We start from the raw sequence: 16869 nt of genomic DNA, 5'->3' as shown, positions 1-16869 counted from the left end.
TAGCTGAAACAAAACCGCTGTAACTGTGCTAAGAAAGTCTCGCAGGAATTACGAAAAGATATCACCGAGTATTCTTTCAATTTATTCTTGAATGCAGAAATTTAAAGATAAGTGTCAGTACGTAAAGCAGTTGAATTTTAATTGCTGAACACTTATCTTTCAATTTTTGCATCTAATAATAAATTGAAAAAACACTTGATGACGTCTTTCCATACTTTTTTCCTTCACAGTTTTAGGTAACCACAATACAGATAGTACTTTTACAACCATTTTTAAGTCTTCAAACCGCTAGAACCATTTAAAAACATTTTAGGTAAAAATCTTTGTGAGTTATGCGATTTGCGGTAAGACAGAGAATATCAATAGACAGCTTTTCTTTAGGGTTATGAATTTGTGTCATAATAATAATTTTTCTCGGACACCCTGTATTATAAGATGTCTATTCCACTTACTTTTGTTAGAATTTTTTAATTTTTAATGTCAAAGTGAAATGCATATTAGTTTCAGACATGATGATATTTAATAATTAGTTTATTTATTGCATTTAATATCATAATTATTTATTAAAATAATGTATGATTATTATGGATTTAAGTAATATTTATTTATTATTTTTATTTAGTGCTTTTCCCGGCTTTAACAAAATTTGTAAAAATTACATCTTTCGAAGAGTCATTAAACTATTACAAGAATTTCATTTTACATGTTATTAATAAAAGAGAAAAGGAAAAACTGGTAAATTATTAAAATTTTTGTTATCGTGATAATTTAAATAAATTAATCAATTTTATTAAGTTACTTTTAATAATGAGTTACATATTTTACATTTATTATTTGATTTAAAGTTTCAATTGTTTATCAAAGTATAATTATAAAATGTTAGTCTATTTCGTATATACAGTATCTTCCCTTATTAGCGGGGATAGTCTCCCTGTCTCCCTGCAGATACTTTCAACCACGAATATCGAACTTCATATCATAAACTTTTTTAGCATATACACATATAGTGTATATGCCAAAAATAAATGTAAAAAAAGTTTTTATTTAAGAAATTTTTAATTAATATTATTATTTATATATTTATATTTTATTATTATTTAAGAATTTTTTATTTAATATTTTAAGAAGCCGCAGATAAGGGGAGCACTCATTACATTTCTATATATTAAATAAATTAATTGATTCACCTATCTTAACATTCCATTTTAAAAGTATAATTACAATCACTTATTAAAACTTTATATTTTCAGAAAGCCTACGATTTTCTTCAGTTATTATTGGATGCACAAAAAGGTGTTTTGGAAGTTTCTCCAGAAGAAGCCAAAGAAGAAGAAATGTCAAATTTTAAAATATTGCCGAAACATAAAAGTATGTTATCAATTAGATTTTTCAAAAAAGAAAAGAAAATTGTGTAACGTAATTTAACTGCAATTTCAGCTATGAGCTCCGACGAAATGATGGCTCAATGCACTTTGTTTCTATTTGCTGGAAATGAGACTACCACAAACACAGTAGCTTTCGTCTTATATCATATGGCCTTATATCCGGAACATCAGGATAAATTACTTCGAGAAGTAGACGAAATCTGGAAAACGAATGTAAGATCAATTTGAAAGTTGCGATTCCAGAATTTAGTTGAATTTAATGTTACGTTTCATTAAGATTATCAACTTAGCTTATTTGTTTATAACTTGGAATGTACAAAAATAAATGTATCACACTTAATTAAACTTTTATAAATTACTAAAAACAATCTAACTTTATTCTAAAATTTATTTTTAATTTTAAATAAATTATTTAGGATGAAATGAATTTTGACGTTCTGAATAAAATGCAATATATGGATGCTGTTATCAACGAAACATTGAGAAAACAACCAGCATTAATTCAGTAAGCAAAAGGATTTATTGTTATTATTATTTGTCATTCTGAAACCATTTTATTTTATTAATTTAAATATAACAATATTTATAACACTACAAATATAGTCAATGAAAATTGCAATTTTGATTTATATAGAAATATAATATTACTGTATTTTTTATATCTTTGAATTGTGAATTTAATTATTTAAATCTTATAAATTGTGAGTTATTAAACTCACAACTTTGAATCCCGCGGACCATTGTCATCAATTTTTTAATTAAACGATACAAACATCTACAGAATAATGATCATTTCCATAAAGGACAACAACCGCACTCACAACATTATTTATTCTTGATTATTTATTGATGACAGTCATTTCGTGTTTGGTTTTATCTATATATATATAAATGGACGTGTATGTCCCTATTTTTCACTTTTTCGCTAAAACTACACATCGCACGTGAATGGTGTTTGTATGTGGTAGTAGCCCCAAGTCTCCATTCGTGCACTATGGGGGTTGCGTCTCGATATCTATAAGGGTGAGGGAGATATGGGGCTGAAAGTGGTTGAAAGTGGTTTTCTATTTCAAATTTTATGTTCGAATATTGTTCGAATTTAATTCGAACATAAAATTCGAATATTGGTTCGATTATAGAACGATTGTAAACGTTCCAGAAACGTTGAAAAGAGTTCGTTTGACTGTACAGTACGTGAACAGGAGACGTTCAGAAATAGAATCGGGACCAGGTCTCTAATTAGTCTGGAAACGGGAGACCTAATTCTTGCATTCTGTGAAAACGGGTAAGATTGGCTATAATGTAATTATCTTAATCTTCACTATCGTTACTTTTTGCCCACAAATAAAAACCCAGCGAAGCGGGTCCTTGCAGCTAGACTCTAGATTACTTAGAAAAACAGTTTTTTATATATAAAAAACAAAAACTATATTACATAAAAATGTACGAACAAATAAAAACCCAGCGAAGCGGGTCCTTGCAGCTAGTATATTAATAAAAATACTTCCAATAGTGAGAAAAAGCAACCGAACATTTTTCATTTATTTCGAAATACTTCGCGTAACCTTGAGTTGCATCAATGTCCAAATTTCTGCACGAACCACCAAAATTTTCTCGCAGTTGGCGAACGCTGGTATAGGACATAGTTTTTATATAATTGATTTAAACATAATTTTAATGAATTTATTTTTATTATTTATTTAGATTAGTCAGAGAATGCGATGAAGAATACGAATTACCAGAGCTAGGTATTAAAATACCAAAAGGAATGAATATTCTAATTCCTATTTATGCTATGCATTATGATAAAGAATTTTTTCCAAATCCAGAAAAGTTTGATCCTGACAGGCAAGTAGTTTAACTTCTATTTAACAACAGAATATGGAATAAATTTAGAAATATCATTGTAAAAATAAATAATAGAAATTATATAAATATGTCTTTGGTTATTGTAAATTTAAAGTTTACTTTTATGACGTTTCATTAATCTGTTGAAAATAGGAATAAGTAAAATAACAGACGTTTGCTGTTTTATCTCAATCTGACACAATCTGTAAGTTTCAATTACATTAAATTCTTTTATTCAGCGTTTTATATCGTTCAGTCATTGACATGCTTTTTAAATTTATGTTTTGATATTGCTTACTGAAAAATTCATTATAGCAATCAATTCAAATTTAGACTGATTATCATGTACGAAAAAAAATCAATCTAAAGTTTGGTAAATGTGGTGTTTCGAAGCATTTATTCCTCATGGAATTCATTGTAATTACTCCATTCCTTGAAGACGCGTAATAGCCCAACTTTCGAGTTGTTTTTCAGAATCTCGTCTGATGCTTTAACACTGTTTTAGACCATAAATGAGTTTTCCGTACTTCGACTTCGGTGCTGTATGGAATATGGAAATCACTCGAGTGTAAGGTGGATGTCGGACACACGAAACATTTTTTTTTTTTTTTGGTCAAAAACTCATTTACCGCTTTAGCGATATGCGGCTCGTATTATTATGTTGCAGCTGCCAATCACTTATATGTAGATTCAGATGTTTACTGCAGACAGTATTCAAGACAGTGAACTGTCCGGTGATTGTTATATTTGGAAGTACAACATGTTGGTATTTGTCCTTGCCTATTTAAAAAAGGTGTCGGCTATTACTTTTGACAACAGACATTACAACTCTTTGCAATTGATTCACCTATCTTAACATTCCATTTTAAAAGTATAATTACAATCACTTATTAAAACTTTATATTTTCAGAAAGCCTACGATTTTCTTCAGTTATTATTGGATGCACAAAAAGGTGTTTTGGAAGTTTCTCCAGAAGAAGCCAAAGAAGAAGAAATGTCAAATTTTAAAATATTGCCGAAACATAAAAGTATGTTATCAATTAGATTTTTCAAAAAAGAAAAGAAAATTGTGTAACGTAATTTAACTGCAATTTCAGCTATGAGCTCCGACGAAATGATGGCTCAATGCACTTTGTTTCTATTTGCTGGAAATGAGACTACCACAAACACAGTAGCTTTCGTCTTATATCATATGGCCTTATATCCGGAACATCAGGATAAATTACTTCGAGAAGTAGACGAAATCTGGAAAACGAATGTAAGATCAATTTGAAAGTTGCGATTCCAGAATTTAGTTGAATTTAATGTTACGTTTCATTAAGATTATCAACTTAGCTTATTTGTTTATAACTTGGAATGTACAAAAATAAATGTATCACANTCGAATATATCTATAAGAATAGTTCATTTTTAATACTTTCAATAATAGAATATTTTTGTAAATGATTCGTTTTTTGAAACCGTGTTTTCGTATTTATTTACTATTGAACATAAGACTGTATTATTATTAAAACACTTGCCGTTTATCCACTTTATTTAGTTCAACTGAATAAAGTGGATAAACGCCAAGTGTTTTAATAATAACACAGTCTTGTGTTCAATAGTAAATAAATTTTTGTAAATGCCTAAAATTCATATTTAAAAAAATATTTTATAGGAGATTTATGGGATTTAAACCGAATATTTGCATTGGAGAACCTCATATTCTAAAAAAAGTTTTTGTCAAAGATTTTAATACATTTCATAATAGAGTGGTAAGTTGCAATAGATTTTTATACGTAAACTTATATTTTTCATGATTATTAAATTTAAATTACAGATTAAAGTCATTAGTTAGGCTTATAAATACAGTAGAACCTCGAAAACTCGGCCTAATGTGGGCCGAAGGGTGGCCGAGTTTGTGAAAATGCCGGGTTATTGGGAATGGGGTTAAAAAAGGATAANTCTGTGAAAACGGGTAAGATTGGCTATAATGTAATTATCTTAATCTTCACTATCGTTACTTTTTGCCCACAAATAAAAACCCAGCGAAGCGGGTCCTTGCAGCTAGACTCTAGATTACTTAGAAAAACAGTTTTTTATATATAAAAAACAAAAACTATATTACATAAAAATGTACGAACAAATAAAAACCCAGCGAAGCGGGTCCTTGCAGCTAGTATATTAATAAAAATACTTCCAATAGTGAGAAAAAGCAACCGAACATTTTTCATTTATTTCGAAATACTTCGCGTAACCTTGAGTTGCATCAATGTCCAAATTTCTGCACGAACCACCAAAATTTTCTCGCAGTTGGCGAACGCTGGTATAGGACATAGTTTTTATATAATTGATTTAAACATAATTTTAATGAATTTATTTTTATTATTTATTTAGATTAGTCAGAGAATGCGATGAAGAATACGAATTACCAGAGCTAGGTATTAAAATACCAAAAGGAATGAATATTCTAATTCCTATTTATGCTATGCATTATGATAAAGAATTTTTTCCAAATCCAGAAAAGTTTGATCCTGACAGGCAAGTAGTTTAACTTCTATTTAACAACAGAATATGGAATAAATTTAGAAATATCATTGTAAAAATAAATAATAGAAATTATATAAATATGTCTTTGGTTATTGTAAATTTAAAGTTTACTTTTATGACGTTTCATTAATCTGTTGAAAATAGGAATAAGTAAAATAACAGACGTTTGCTGTTTTATCTCAATCTGACACAATCTGTAAGTTTCAATTACATTAAATTCTTTTATTCAGCGTTTTATATCGTTCAGTCATTGACATGCTTTTTAAATTTATGTTTTGATATTGCTTACTGAAAAATTCATTATAGCAATCAATTCAAATTTAGACTGATTATCATGTACGAAAAAAAATCAATCTAAAGTTTGGTGAATGTGGTGTTTCGAAGCATTTATTCCTCATGGAATTCATTGTAATTACTCCATTCCTTGAAGACGCGTAATAGCCCAACTTTCGAGTTGTTTTTCAGAATCTCGTCTGATGCTTTAACACTGTTTTAGACCATAAATGAGTTTTCCGTACTTCGACTTCGGTGCTGTATGGAATATGGAAATCACTCGAGTGTAAGGTGGATGTCGGACACACGAAACATTTTTTTTTTTTTTTGGTCAAAAACTCATTTACCGCTTTAGCGATATGCGGCTCGTATTATTATGTTGCAGCTGCCAATCACTTATATGTAGATTCAGATGTTTACTGCAGACAGTATTCAAGACAGTGAACTGTCCGGTGATTGTTATATTTGGAAGTACAACATGTTGGTATTTGTCCTTGCCTATTTAAAAAAAGTGTCGGCTATTACTTTTGACAACAGACATTACAACTCTTTGCAGACTTCCGTGTAAACACGTTTTTCCTCCGACATCAAAAGCGGGAACCCATCGAGACCAAAAGCGCATAATATGTCTATAGTCATGCAAAATTGTGTGGACATTTTCATGACCCGTTTGAGATATTTAACATATCGTCAAGTTCATCAATACTAATACGGAGAGCTTCTCGATCGATGATACTAGAAATATTTATTTGATTTTTACTTGTCACTTTTACAAGAATCTATAGATACGTGGCTTTAAACTTGATTCCGGCATCGAGGAAATTCCCTGAACTATAGAAACGCTGCGGTTTGTAGAACTTTATTATGCGTTATTGTGGAGATCGGGGGCCGTCAAAAATTAGATTACGCAAGTTTAGGGTAGGGTCCTTCCACCAGATGTATTTTGTCGGACACACCTCCGATTTAGAGGGAAAAAAATAGTTAAGGCGCGAGCGTAAGAGTCACTCAGAAGTTCAGGAATGAGCCTCTCAGGAGGATGAATGCAGAGTCAAGTACAAATAACAAGAGTTTATTATCGAAAAACAAAGTTCTAAACCAAATTATAAAATCCGATTTAAGAAATTGGCCTACTTCTATCTGTACCGAGGGGGTACCTAACGGGGGGTTATCCGAACTGCGTGACTCACAACATATTAGGAAAAGCGTTGTCTTCTCTTTCTTCACTTTCTGTCCCTGTTCTCTTCTTCATTTACGTCTTCTTTCTTCTTTACTTGGTCCTTCACTAGGTCTATCGCTGAGTCGGTCAATCCTCTGTCTGGCAAGTCAGTCAGTCTCTTAATCCTGTCTCATTCTGTTAATTTCGTCTCTTTTTTCTATTTTATTTTTTGTTTTTGACCAATCATGCTTTTGTTCTGGAGGAAGGTGAAGTAATTTGTAAAATGTATGATTGGTCATCTAGTGGTCCTCTTTCTCTTTTGCCAATGAAAAATGATGTGCGTCCATGTGACATGGATAGCATACCATCGGTCATATAACACCATCGAAAAAGGGAGAAACGACAGACATTCCCTTCATCTTTTCCTTTGCACGTTGTAAGATTTATAACAGTTAATTGATAATTTTTTATTCTAATTTGTTTCTCTAAATTCTTTTAAATCGATATTACTGAAAATTTGGAAAGGGGTCCTTAAAATCGAAAAATAGGCGAAATTCCTTTACAATGTTGGTTGTAAAGGAATTTAGCCCTTTGGACCCACATCTCGAAGATGTGGGTCCAAATGGAGCCCTGTCTGAGAGCTAACTGTCGTTCTTTACACAATCAGACAAAATAAAAAAAGGATATAAAATACATGTGGTGTTTAGAGTTTAAAATACAATAAAATTTCTAACTGATTAATTAATTAAAGCAAATACATTATTAGCAAAAAGATTTAAATAAAGTGCTTAAAACTAAAATTATACAAATAATGTAAATAATAATTCACAAATACATATATACTGTATATAGATACGATAATAACAAATTTTGGGGGGGAATGGTGGGCCTCACACTATATACTTTACTATATTTTAACATTTCATTAGTTCCAATAGTTTTTCGCAACCTGAATAGAGTTTAGTTCTGTTCACTTACTGCTCATCTCGATTAATCTCTAAATTTATTTAGGTGAAAGCAGGCTTTGCTCTGAGCTCTGCAGCGACTGAAAAAATCTTTATATATGTATCACTAGCCGTTCCTTTTAGTGATATAGGTCCGAAATTTTGTTAATACTCTTCTTTTGACATAACAAACATTAGTCTCAATTAAACAGTTTATTCTCAAATTTGTTTCTGATCTCATTTCAAATAACTTAATTTTAGCTAGAGATTTAAATTGGTCTTAATTCAAATTTTAATTACTTATTTAATCATCCCATCATGTATTTTCAAGACTACAATATGGGCGACCACGTGATGAGGGACTAGACCCATTATATTCTGGAAAGATTTCTCTTGATAATTTCTGGGGTTTTCAACTGCCGGATTTTCAAGAGCTATAGGTTATTCCCTTAATCGTGTCAGCCATCTGCCCGTAATCAATCATATATTAAAATTACATGATATTAAAATGTCATTTATTTTTTGTGTTGGAAATATCCCAAATTCTAAGTAAATGTTATCATTCAAACTAAATAATTTTAAATTCAGTATGCATACATTTATTAAATCGTATAAGGTAAAATGAGTTTTATCAAGTAAGTCTTTAAAAACAATTATCCCAAATTAATTATTATTTTTTATAGTTACATGCAAAATACTTTTTCACAAATAAAAACGAATTTTCTTTTCGTTCATAAATATTTGTTTTTTAATTTGTAAAGTTTGGTAAAAGTTCTTCACTATTTTATATCAATAATTAATATATAAACTTTGTTTTTTTCAAAATGCAATATCTTCAAACAAAATAAGATTTCAAATTATTTTAATGTACTACTTATCACATATAAATTCGGTGTATTTGTTACCGCTAAAGCTCGAAAGTCGTTAATCTGAAGATTACCTAGCTAATCTACAGATTAACTAGAGTGATCCGTTAAAGTTGTGAAAATTGTTCCATTTCTCAAATTATCTAGATAATGTGCAGAGTATCTAGGTAATCCGCACATTACCTACTAGGCACTCGGTAAAGTGAAAATAAGATCTTTGCCACAAATAAATGTACCACAAATAGGTATGCTTGTCGCAGAAACCAATTGCTATGAAATTCAAAGTGTCACCAATCTTTAGACTGCACTAATAAGTAAGCACAATTGGATAATGCTACCTATGGTGAGTAAAATGGCGGCTCGTCTCTGATTCCAGCAAAGAGAAGAAAGGAAACAGTGGGGACGCACGTTCAAACCTAACCTAACCTATTCTAATAGTTTGGTTGGTAATAATTATGGTAATTTATTAAAATAGGTTAGGTTAAGACAGAACGTGCGTACCCACTGTTTCCTTTCTTCTGTTTGCTGGAATCAGAGACGAGCCGCCATTTTACTCACCATAGGTAACATTACCTGCACAATTATATCATGCGATCACCAGAAAAAAGTATGATAACTTCATTATTTTTCGTCTCCGGTCCAAAAGTAGGGTATCGTTGAAGTCGTTTCGGTCCCCTCAGTTCAGATAGATACTCAAAGTCCCGAAATTCCATAGGTGGTTATCTATATAATAATTTCCCTAATTGTATTAATATTTTAAATCGTTTGATTTTTTGTATGTTTTTTAATTGGTTGATGATTGATTCTATCAACTAATTTGTCGATTGTTTGATTGTATTAACTTGATTCTTTAGATATCGAAAATTAAATAAAGAACATTATGTTAATTTAAGCGTACAGAAACATTGCTATTGTTTCAGCAAAGATTTTATTTTCACTTTACCGAGTGCCTAGTAGGTAATTTGCAGATTACCTAGATAATCTGCACATTATCTAGGTAATTTGAGAAATAGAACAATTTTAGCAACTTTAACGGATCACGCTAGTTAATCTGCAGATTAGCTAGGTAATGTGTACATTCGAGCTTTAACGGGTAACATATTCAATTATTTAATTTATTTTTTGAAACGAATTATCATGAAGTTTTACATAATGATATTTCAGATTCTTATCAGAAAACCGAAGTTCAATTCTTCCATTCACTTATCTTCCATTTGGAGAAGGCCCAAGAAACTGTATTGGAATGAGATTTGCTTTAATGGTAGTAAAAATGTGTCTCGTCTACATCTTTCGCGATCTTCGAGCGGAAGCTACAGAGGAAACAAAAGTAACTATTTTATTTATTTTTCCTAATTAAAATGTTTATTTAATTTTGTTTTGTTCAAATATTAAAAATATGCAATACAATGCTACTCTGTATATTAATACATATATTTTAGCTAAAACATTAAAATAGAAATAAATAAACAATTTTTAGTGAAGCTGCAAAGATACAACAGCATGTGTTAAATTATGTTTCACATTTAGGCAAAACAAAAAAGATCAGACTCAGATGCTGAATAAAAAGCAGGAAGAAATAGGAATGTGGTCCTACCTAGATTACGTTATTATTCTATAAATTACTTTCTTATGCTTTAAAACATTTTAGTTATTTGCAAAATGAATGTGCCAAAGAGTAATAAAACTACTAATTTGCACGATGAATTGGAAATAAGATATTTTTTTGTTATGGAGAGAGATAAATTCTGCAATTCATTTATGGTGGGGCAGTGTCTTTACCAAAAAAATTTACCTAAAATGTCAATTACCATGCAAAAAACAAATATAAATGTTTTACACTGTATTTTTATAACAGTTAATAAACCTCTACCGTCATATTTTTATTTTTCATGAATCATTGATACTTTTGACTCATTTATTTATTGAAGAAGATTGACACTTTTGACTCGTAAAAATAAATGTGAAAAGTGCCACGACTGATACATATATAAAACTCCAGGAACGAGTTACATAACTTTTCCGGTAAAAAAGTTTAAAATTGTGTGTGGCGCCATCTGTTATGATATTTTATTTAAAAACTTTTTATACTATTAAATATTATAAAATGGCAAAAAGCTTTATTTTGAGAGTGGATATGACTTTTATAAAAAAGGGAAAATAAGAAGTTTAATTACGAGTAAAATCATTATATCTGACCATCTGACCACAATGAAGATATGAAAAGTGATCTCCTCTATCTCCCACCTTCTTGACTTGACCTTTACCAGTAATATCAGCAATATCCCTAATATACTATCCTCTGTGCAAAACTTCAGAAATGTATTCAGAGGATAGTATATATATACACATTTTACTAACAATTTTAAACATGTTTAGAAATTTATATATATATAAATTCTGAACAAAATAAATGGATGAACAAAATGATATATATATATGATTTTGTTCATCCACTTTGAATAACTTAAGCCTCAAAGTAGATGAACAAAATCATGCCACGCTAACATTCATACATACAGAGAAAACTCCAACTCTTGACGTTTCAATGTGCCCAAAATCGAAAAATGGTCCGTAGAAAATGGCGATCAGTCAAAAATAGACTTTTTTGACTGATCGCCTTCTGCTTTCTCTCTGTTTCTCAGCACCAACTACCAAATTTTCGACGCTTCACTGTGTATAAAATTTTATGCTTATATGTAAACATATTATTTTAGATTAACAAAATTCCAAATCGAACTTTTGAAATAATTAAAATGATTTGTTTACAATAAATAGAAAATTATAATGGTTTTATTTTATTCTCTTTCTAGTTGCCTTTAGAGTATTACGTGGGTCAAGGTTTTCTTCAGCCAAAGAAAATTATGGTCAAATTAGAAAAAAGAAAATGAACTAATAATGTCTGATAACAATATCATAATTAATTAATTTAATGTTTTCTACAATGTCTGTAATAAAAGTAATTTTAAAAAGTAACTTTGGTATAAAATTCATAATTAATTAATGCCAATCCTAAAGTTAATTTTTTTTCTGAGAGCAAAGATATTTCAACGTTTCTTTTTTCATTAATTTTTTTCATAATTACTCTAAATATAAATTATTTACTATTAGAATATTGTCAGATTTATATTAATTTAGGAATAATGATAAGATATAATTTTAATTCAATATCAGAAATAAGATATGTCAAAATTTAATGAATGAATTATAAAGACTTTAACTTTAATAATTGAAATAAATGTTTTAAAATATAATTAGTACAAAAGAATTAAATAATGCATTTGAATTTTTATCAGCTGATTAGGTATTTTTCCGTAACAATTGTTTTATATACTCTGAGTACTTTGTATAATTTGCACAAATGCACTATTAAACTATATAAATTGTATATAATATATAAATTATATAATTTGTGAGCTAGTTGTTATTTTTAAAAAATGTTGACTTTATTTTGTACTAATTTATTTAGAGAGAAGCAAGTAATGACATGTTTTCTTTAATAAAAATTATCTGATTTTTCATTAAATGTTAATCTCGTGTTTAATTGTCTTTGTTCTTTTTTTAACGTCTGGAGATATTTTCTCCAGATTCTACCAAATTTAATATCTATAACTTAAAAATCATTAAAATTTAATTTTAAAAAAGTAAACACTTTGAAGTATTTACGAGCGGACTTTTCCAGTTTTCTTTATTTTTTTTTAAACTATAATGTTCTAATATTGAATATACAGTCGAGTCTGCTTAGAAGAACGCCCTCAAGATTGCTGCGTCATGCTCTCTATCGGAAGTATCAATATCAATCCGGATTGTTCATGATATTCGATTCTTTCCAATTTATTATATCCTATTTACTATTAATTTTACTCTATTTACTCTATTTGCTCTATTTACTTATAATACACTTGAAAACGTTGAAATTCATTATCATGCAATTTTGATGTAATTACTTATTGCTTTCCATTTCTATCGTCTATTTTATTCTTTTATGGAATAATCTGTAAATGCAGTAAATGCAGTACTTGCATATTTCCTTGCCATATTTATTTCATTTTTTCACATAAATATAGTAGGGGGTTAGCTGAAAAGATTGAACATTCTTGCTCTAAAAGTTTGAATGCTCTCTTATTGGACGTACAGTATAAAAACAAATAAGTACAGTATTGCCTTAAAGTAAGGTCGTGTGACCGCTGAAATCTGATCGTTAATCACTCCTTTCCTGATCCTCTCGAAATGTGGACATACTGCGCAAGTCGTCTGAGCTGTTTATTCAAATAAAGTAGGGTAACCCATTGTAGCCCCTCACGTCTGGACTATTATTTTCACCAATTCCACTAGTTATAGCTTAGTAATTTCTTGGAAAAGAATGGAATCGGCAAAATAATGGTAGGCTTCTATATGCTATACAGGTAGGCGAAAGGGCCGTAAAGACTTTAAACAGTCATAGAAAATGGAAGAATTATCAGAATGAGGGTTTGTGTGTGATAAATATTGTCAAAACGGAAGATTTTGTTGAGAGTGGAAAAATTGTTTCAAAACCACTGATAGTGATGCTGACATACAAGAGAAATACAAACGACGATGAAAATGACTTTCAATGCGTTTATTAGACAAGCAAGTGTTGGACATCGCCTCCACCATAGGATATAAGACAATTTAGCCTAGTAATAATGCCTGCAACTGCAGAGTGCAATTGTATAATATATTACATAGGCCTATATAGTGTCCGGATGCATAAATGTTACCTGACGGGAATAGCATTTTTCAATTCCAACAAAGTGGAAGGACCTGATCGAAACACTCGGGATTTTAAGTACCTTTGCAATCAGAAAGCATATCGAAAGATTTTCAGTGTCGTTTGTAACGGTGATTTTTGGAACGAATTTTCCCGTCAATAAAAATTTTTCGTGTTGACAATACTTACCACAAAAACAACATTTCATTCCGATATTTTTTCCATTTTTTATAAATGTTTAACGTTTTTGCGAACTTTTTGTTCACCCTATTTTTATGATTCTTTCATAAATTTCAATTATTTCTCATGTATCCAATAAAACCCGTTCATTATGACTCCGTAAGTAATCTTTGTTTGCCCATTTATTACAAAACTGATAGACGATTCCGCCAAATCTCTAAAACTACTATAACGTAAACAGTTCTGTTGCTGGTAAAATTAAAGGCGTTTCTAAATCTTGCTTAAAATAGTGTTCCCTTATGTAAACTGCTGTTCCAAAAAAGTCGTCGACTCTGCTCCCTTATCCGTTGATCTGTTAAAAGAATCCTCTTTTACATGGTGTTCGAAGTAATTTTTGAGAAATAAATCCTAACAAAAAACCACAGTTAATTAATCACAATAAATCAAAGTTTTTATTTTCATAAATTATAATTACCAGAACATGGAATTCTAAATAAAATTATTCGATTTCATCAGCACAGAGCTTCTCTGGTAACAAATTTTATTCTTCGTTAAGGCAAAGCTTAGTTCAGGGAAGATTCATGAAGGAGTCGATGAATTGTGAAGTTAACATTTAACGTTATGGAGAAAAAAAATACTCACAATTAAAGATATTTATATCAGTAATGCGTGTCATTTCTATACTTTTTGTGTGTTAAATTACTTACTGTATATACAGAATAATTAATACAGTATATATATAACATATATTATTTATTATTTTATTTTATATTTATTTATTAATTGTATAATATATTATATATATACTGTGTTAAATATTCTGTAAATTTCAGAAGAAACGCTGGCAATAATATTGTTTGCATTACGATTATACATATGAAGAGAGAAAGAGATTTTGTATATTTTTAAGAATATTTCATTTTTAACATTATAAATGACAATTTATACCTGTTAATCTGACTGTCATTTATTCTTAGTTTTCTTTATATAATTTTCAGTTTAAATATTTATTTTAGAATAATATGCGCACGTTTTATTTTACTAATTTTATGACTGTATTGAACTGTTCTAACTGAAGAATTAGAACTGGAAAGACAAAAAAAGTATCTTATCAATTAAAATTGTAATTTCGATACATTGTTACTTTCTTTTCTCATTTTCACGAAAACGAAATTAAATTAGAGATTGGTTCATTTTAACCAAGATACAGGAATAGAGTGGGAAAAATGATTTTTCCAAGAATGTTTCTCGATTTTAACAAATGGATTTCTAGAATTTTTTGGTGTATTTTATATTGAAATTTTTATTTACATAACGAATAAAATATTATACGAATACTTACCAAAATTCTCTCGCACTTTATTTCAATCATTAGCTTGTCTAACATAAGCAATAATACAGTCGACCTCCTATAACACTGTTGATAATTCTGTTTTATAAGAATTCCATGTTGTACGAGTCACTTAGATTTTACAAATACCTGAGCCGTTCATAGCCCGGCACACGTATTTGTAAAATCTAAGTGACTCGTACAACATGGAATTCTTATAAAACGGAATTATCAACAGTGTTATAGGGGGGTCGACTGTAAATACATTTCACTTGTTAATACAGTATACAAAACGAAATGAAACAATGTTTATTTGTACATGTGCTGTACAATACTGTAGCTGCAATTGAGGTTTAGTAATTGTTATTTTTCATAGATGGCAGAGTTAGCATCCTCTCCTGTATAAAAATCGTCCAGTAGGTAACTGTATTTCTAGTTGACTGTTGTAAGTCTTCTTTTGCCATGGAGTTACATCAGTTTACTCCTTTCACCTCGATTACAATTATTGCAAGTTTATTGTTGTTATGCATCATGTAAGTACTATACATGTCATTATCTATACAACAATATTGTTACAAACGTCTTTTTATCAAATAAATTAATATTTAATTATAATTATCATTCAATTTATTCACTATGATTTAAATAAAAATTAAGAAGATAAAATTAATTTTGAATATTCATTAAAACTGACTAAATTTAAATATTGTTATCAACATTTCATATAAATAATAATCTTGCTAATATATAACAGATCAGATAAATTAATTAATAAACAATAATGAAATATAAATTTCATTATTGTTTATTAATTAATTTATCTGATCTGTTATGTAAATATTGTTATGTAAATATATTTATTACATAAAATATAATATATTATATGTATTAATACATATAATATATTATGTAATACATAATATATTATATATTACATAATATATAATATATTATGTAAATATATTTAACATTATAACAATAAATATATGTAAATAAAATTTAAATATTATAATCATAAGTAAGTTATGATAGGCCAAACATTTTATTCGGTATTAAAAAAATAATAGCATTAATGAATTACATCCTGTTAAATGACGTCTGATTTGAGGAAAATATTGAATTACGTCATTGAATGAACAATAATAAATTTTATCCATAATTGAAGATCATTTAGTAACTTTTTTTCGGTGACTTAACGTTTAGTAATTAAAATTTATGTGTATGAATCAATTAATTTTACAGAATGAAAACTAAAATATTATTATAAATTTTAAATACAATATTATTATTTAAATATTCTAATGTAACTTACAAAATAAGATTAATTTTATTCAATTGTGATTGTTTTTAGTATATCGCTAATCATTAGATTGTTAAGGTTATCTTTGGCTGATAAAGAAAGACAAATAAAAAACACTTATGACATTGAACTTTGAGACTGTATTTTATCATATTTATGAAGTAATATTTAGAATGGTAACTGAGGTGTATTTATTTATTATTTTTATATACGAAATTAATGAATAAACTGTATAAGAAATAACAAATCATATTGATAATGTATCTAAATATCGTATAATATATAATAAGTACTGTACATAACTCATTGCTAGTGAGAAATCTATCATT

General features: G+C 28.8%; 2 protein-coding genes across 2 annotated transcripts in view; both read left to right on the top strand.

Moving 5' to 3' along the window:
* Window positions 1-16869, top strand: part of LOC111621525 — a 123106-nt gene that overhangs the window by 56249 nt on the left and 49988 nt on the right. The window contains exons 17-19 of the mRNA XM_023363683.1: window positions 623-735; window positions 1251-1368; window positions 1438-1598. Coding sequence (XP_023219451.1) covers window positions 623-735; window positions 1251-1368; window positions 1438-1598 — 392 coding nt within the window. The remainder of the gene's footprint in view (window positions 1-622; window positions 736-1250; window positions 1369-1437; window positions 1599-16869) is intronic.
* Window positions 5585-11949, top strand: LOC111621516 (cytochrome P450 3A19-like). Its single transcript, XM_023363673.1, has 3 exons — window positions 5585-5753; window positions 10166-10328; window positions 11812-11949. The coding sequence occupies exons 1-3, from the start codon at window positions 5674-5676 to the stop codon at window positions 11887-11889; spliced, it is 321 nt and encodes a 106-aa protein (XP_023219441.1). The 5' UTR covers window positions 5585-5673; the 3' UTR covers window positions 11890-11949.

This window comes from Centruroides sculpturatus, unplaced genomic scaffold (assembly GCF_000671375.1).
Source record: "Centruroides sculpturatus isolate CEXI.00-Female unplaced genomic scaffold, Cexi_2.0 scaffold222, whole genome shotgun sequence".
NCBI classification, from domain to species: Eukaryota; Metazoa; Arthropoda; class Arachnida; order Scorpiones; family Buthidae; genus Centruroides; species Centruroides sculpturatus.
Note: the sequence above shows the minus strand (reverse complement) of the source record. Positions and strands in the feature narration are given on the sequence as shown.

Excerpts from the sequence above, each read along its gene's own strand:
- LOC111621516 (XM_023363673.1), top strand. The coding sequence starts at position 5,674 with ATGAATATTCTAATTCCTATTTATGCTATGCATTATGATAAAGAATTT. Across the intron at positions 5,754-10,165 it reads GAAAAGTTTGATCCTGACAG|ATTCTTATCAGAAAACCGAA; the intron begins GCAAGTAGTTTA and ends ATGATATTTCAG. Across the intron at positions 10,329-11,811 it reads AAGCTACAGAGGAAACAAAA|TTGCCTTTAGAGTATTACGT; the intron begins GTAACTATTTTA and ends TTCTCTTTCTAG.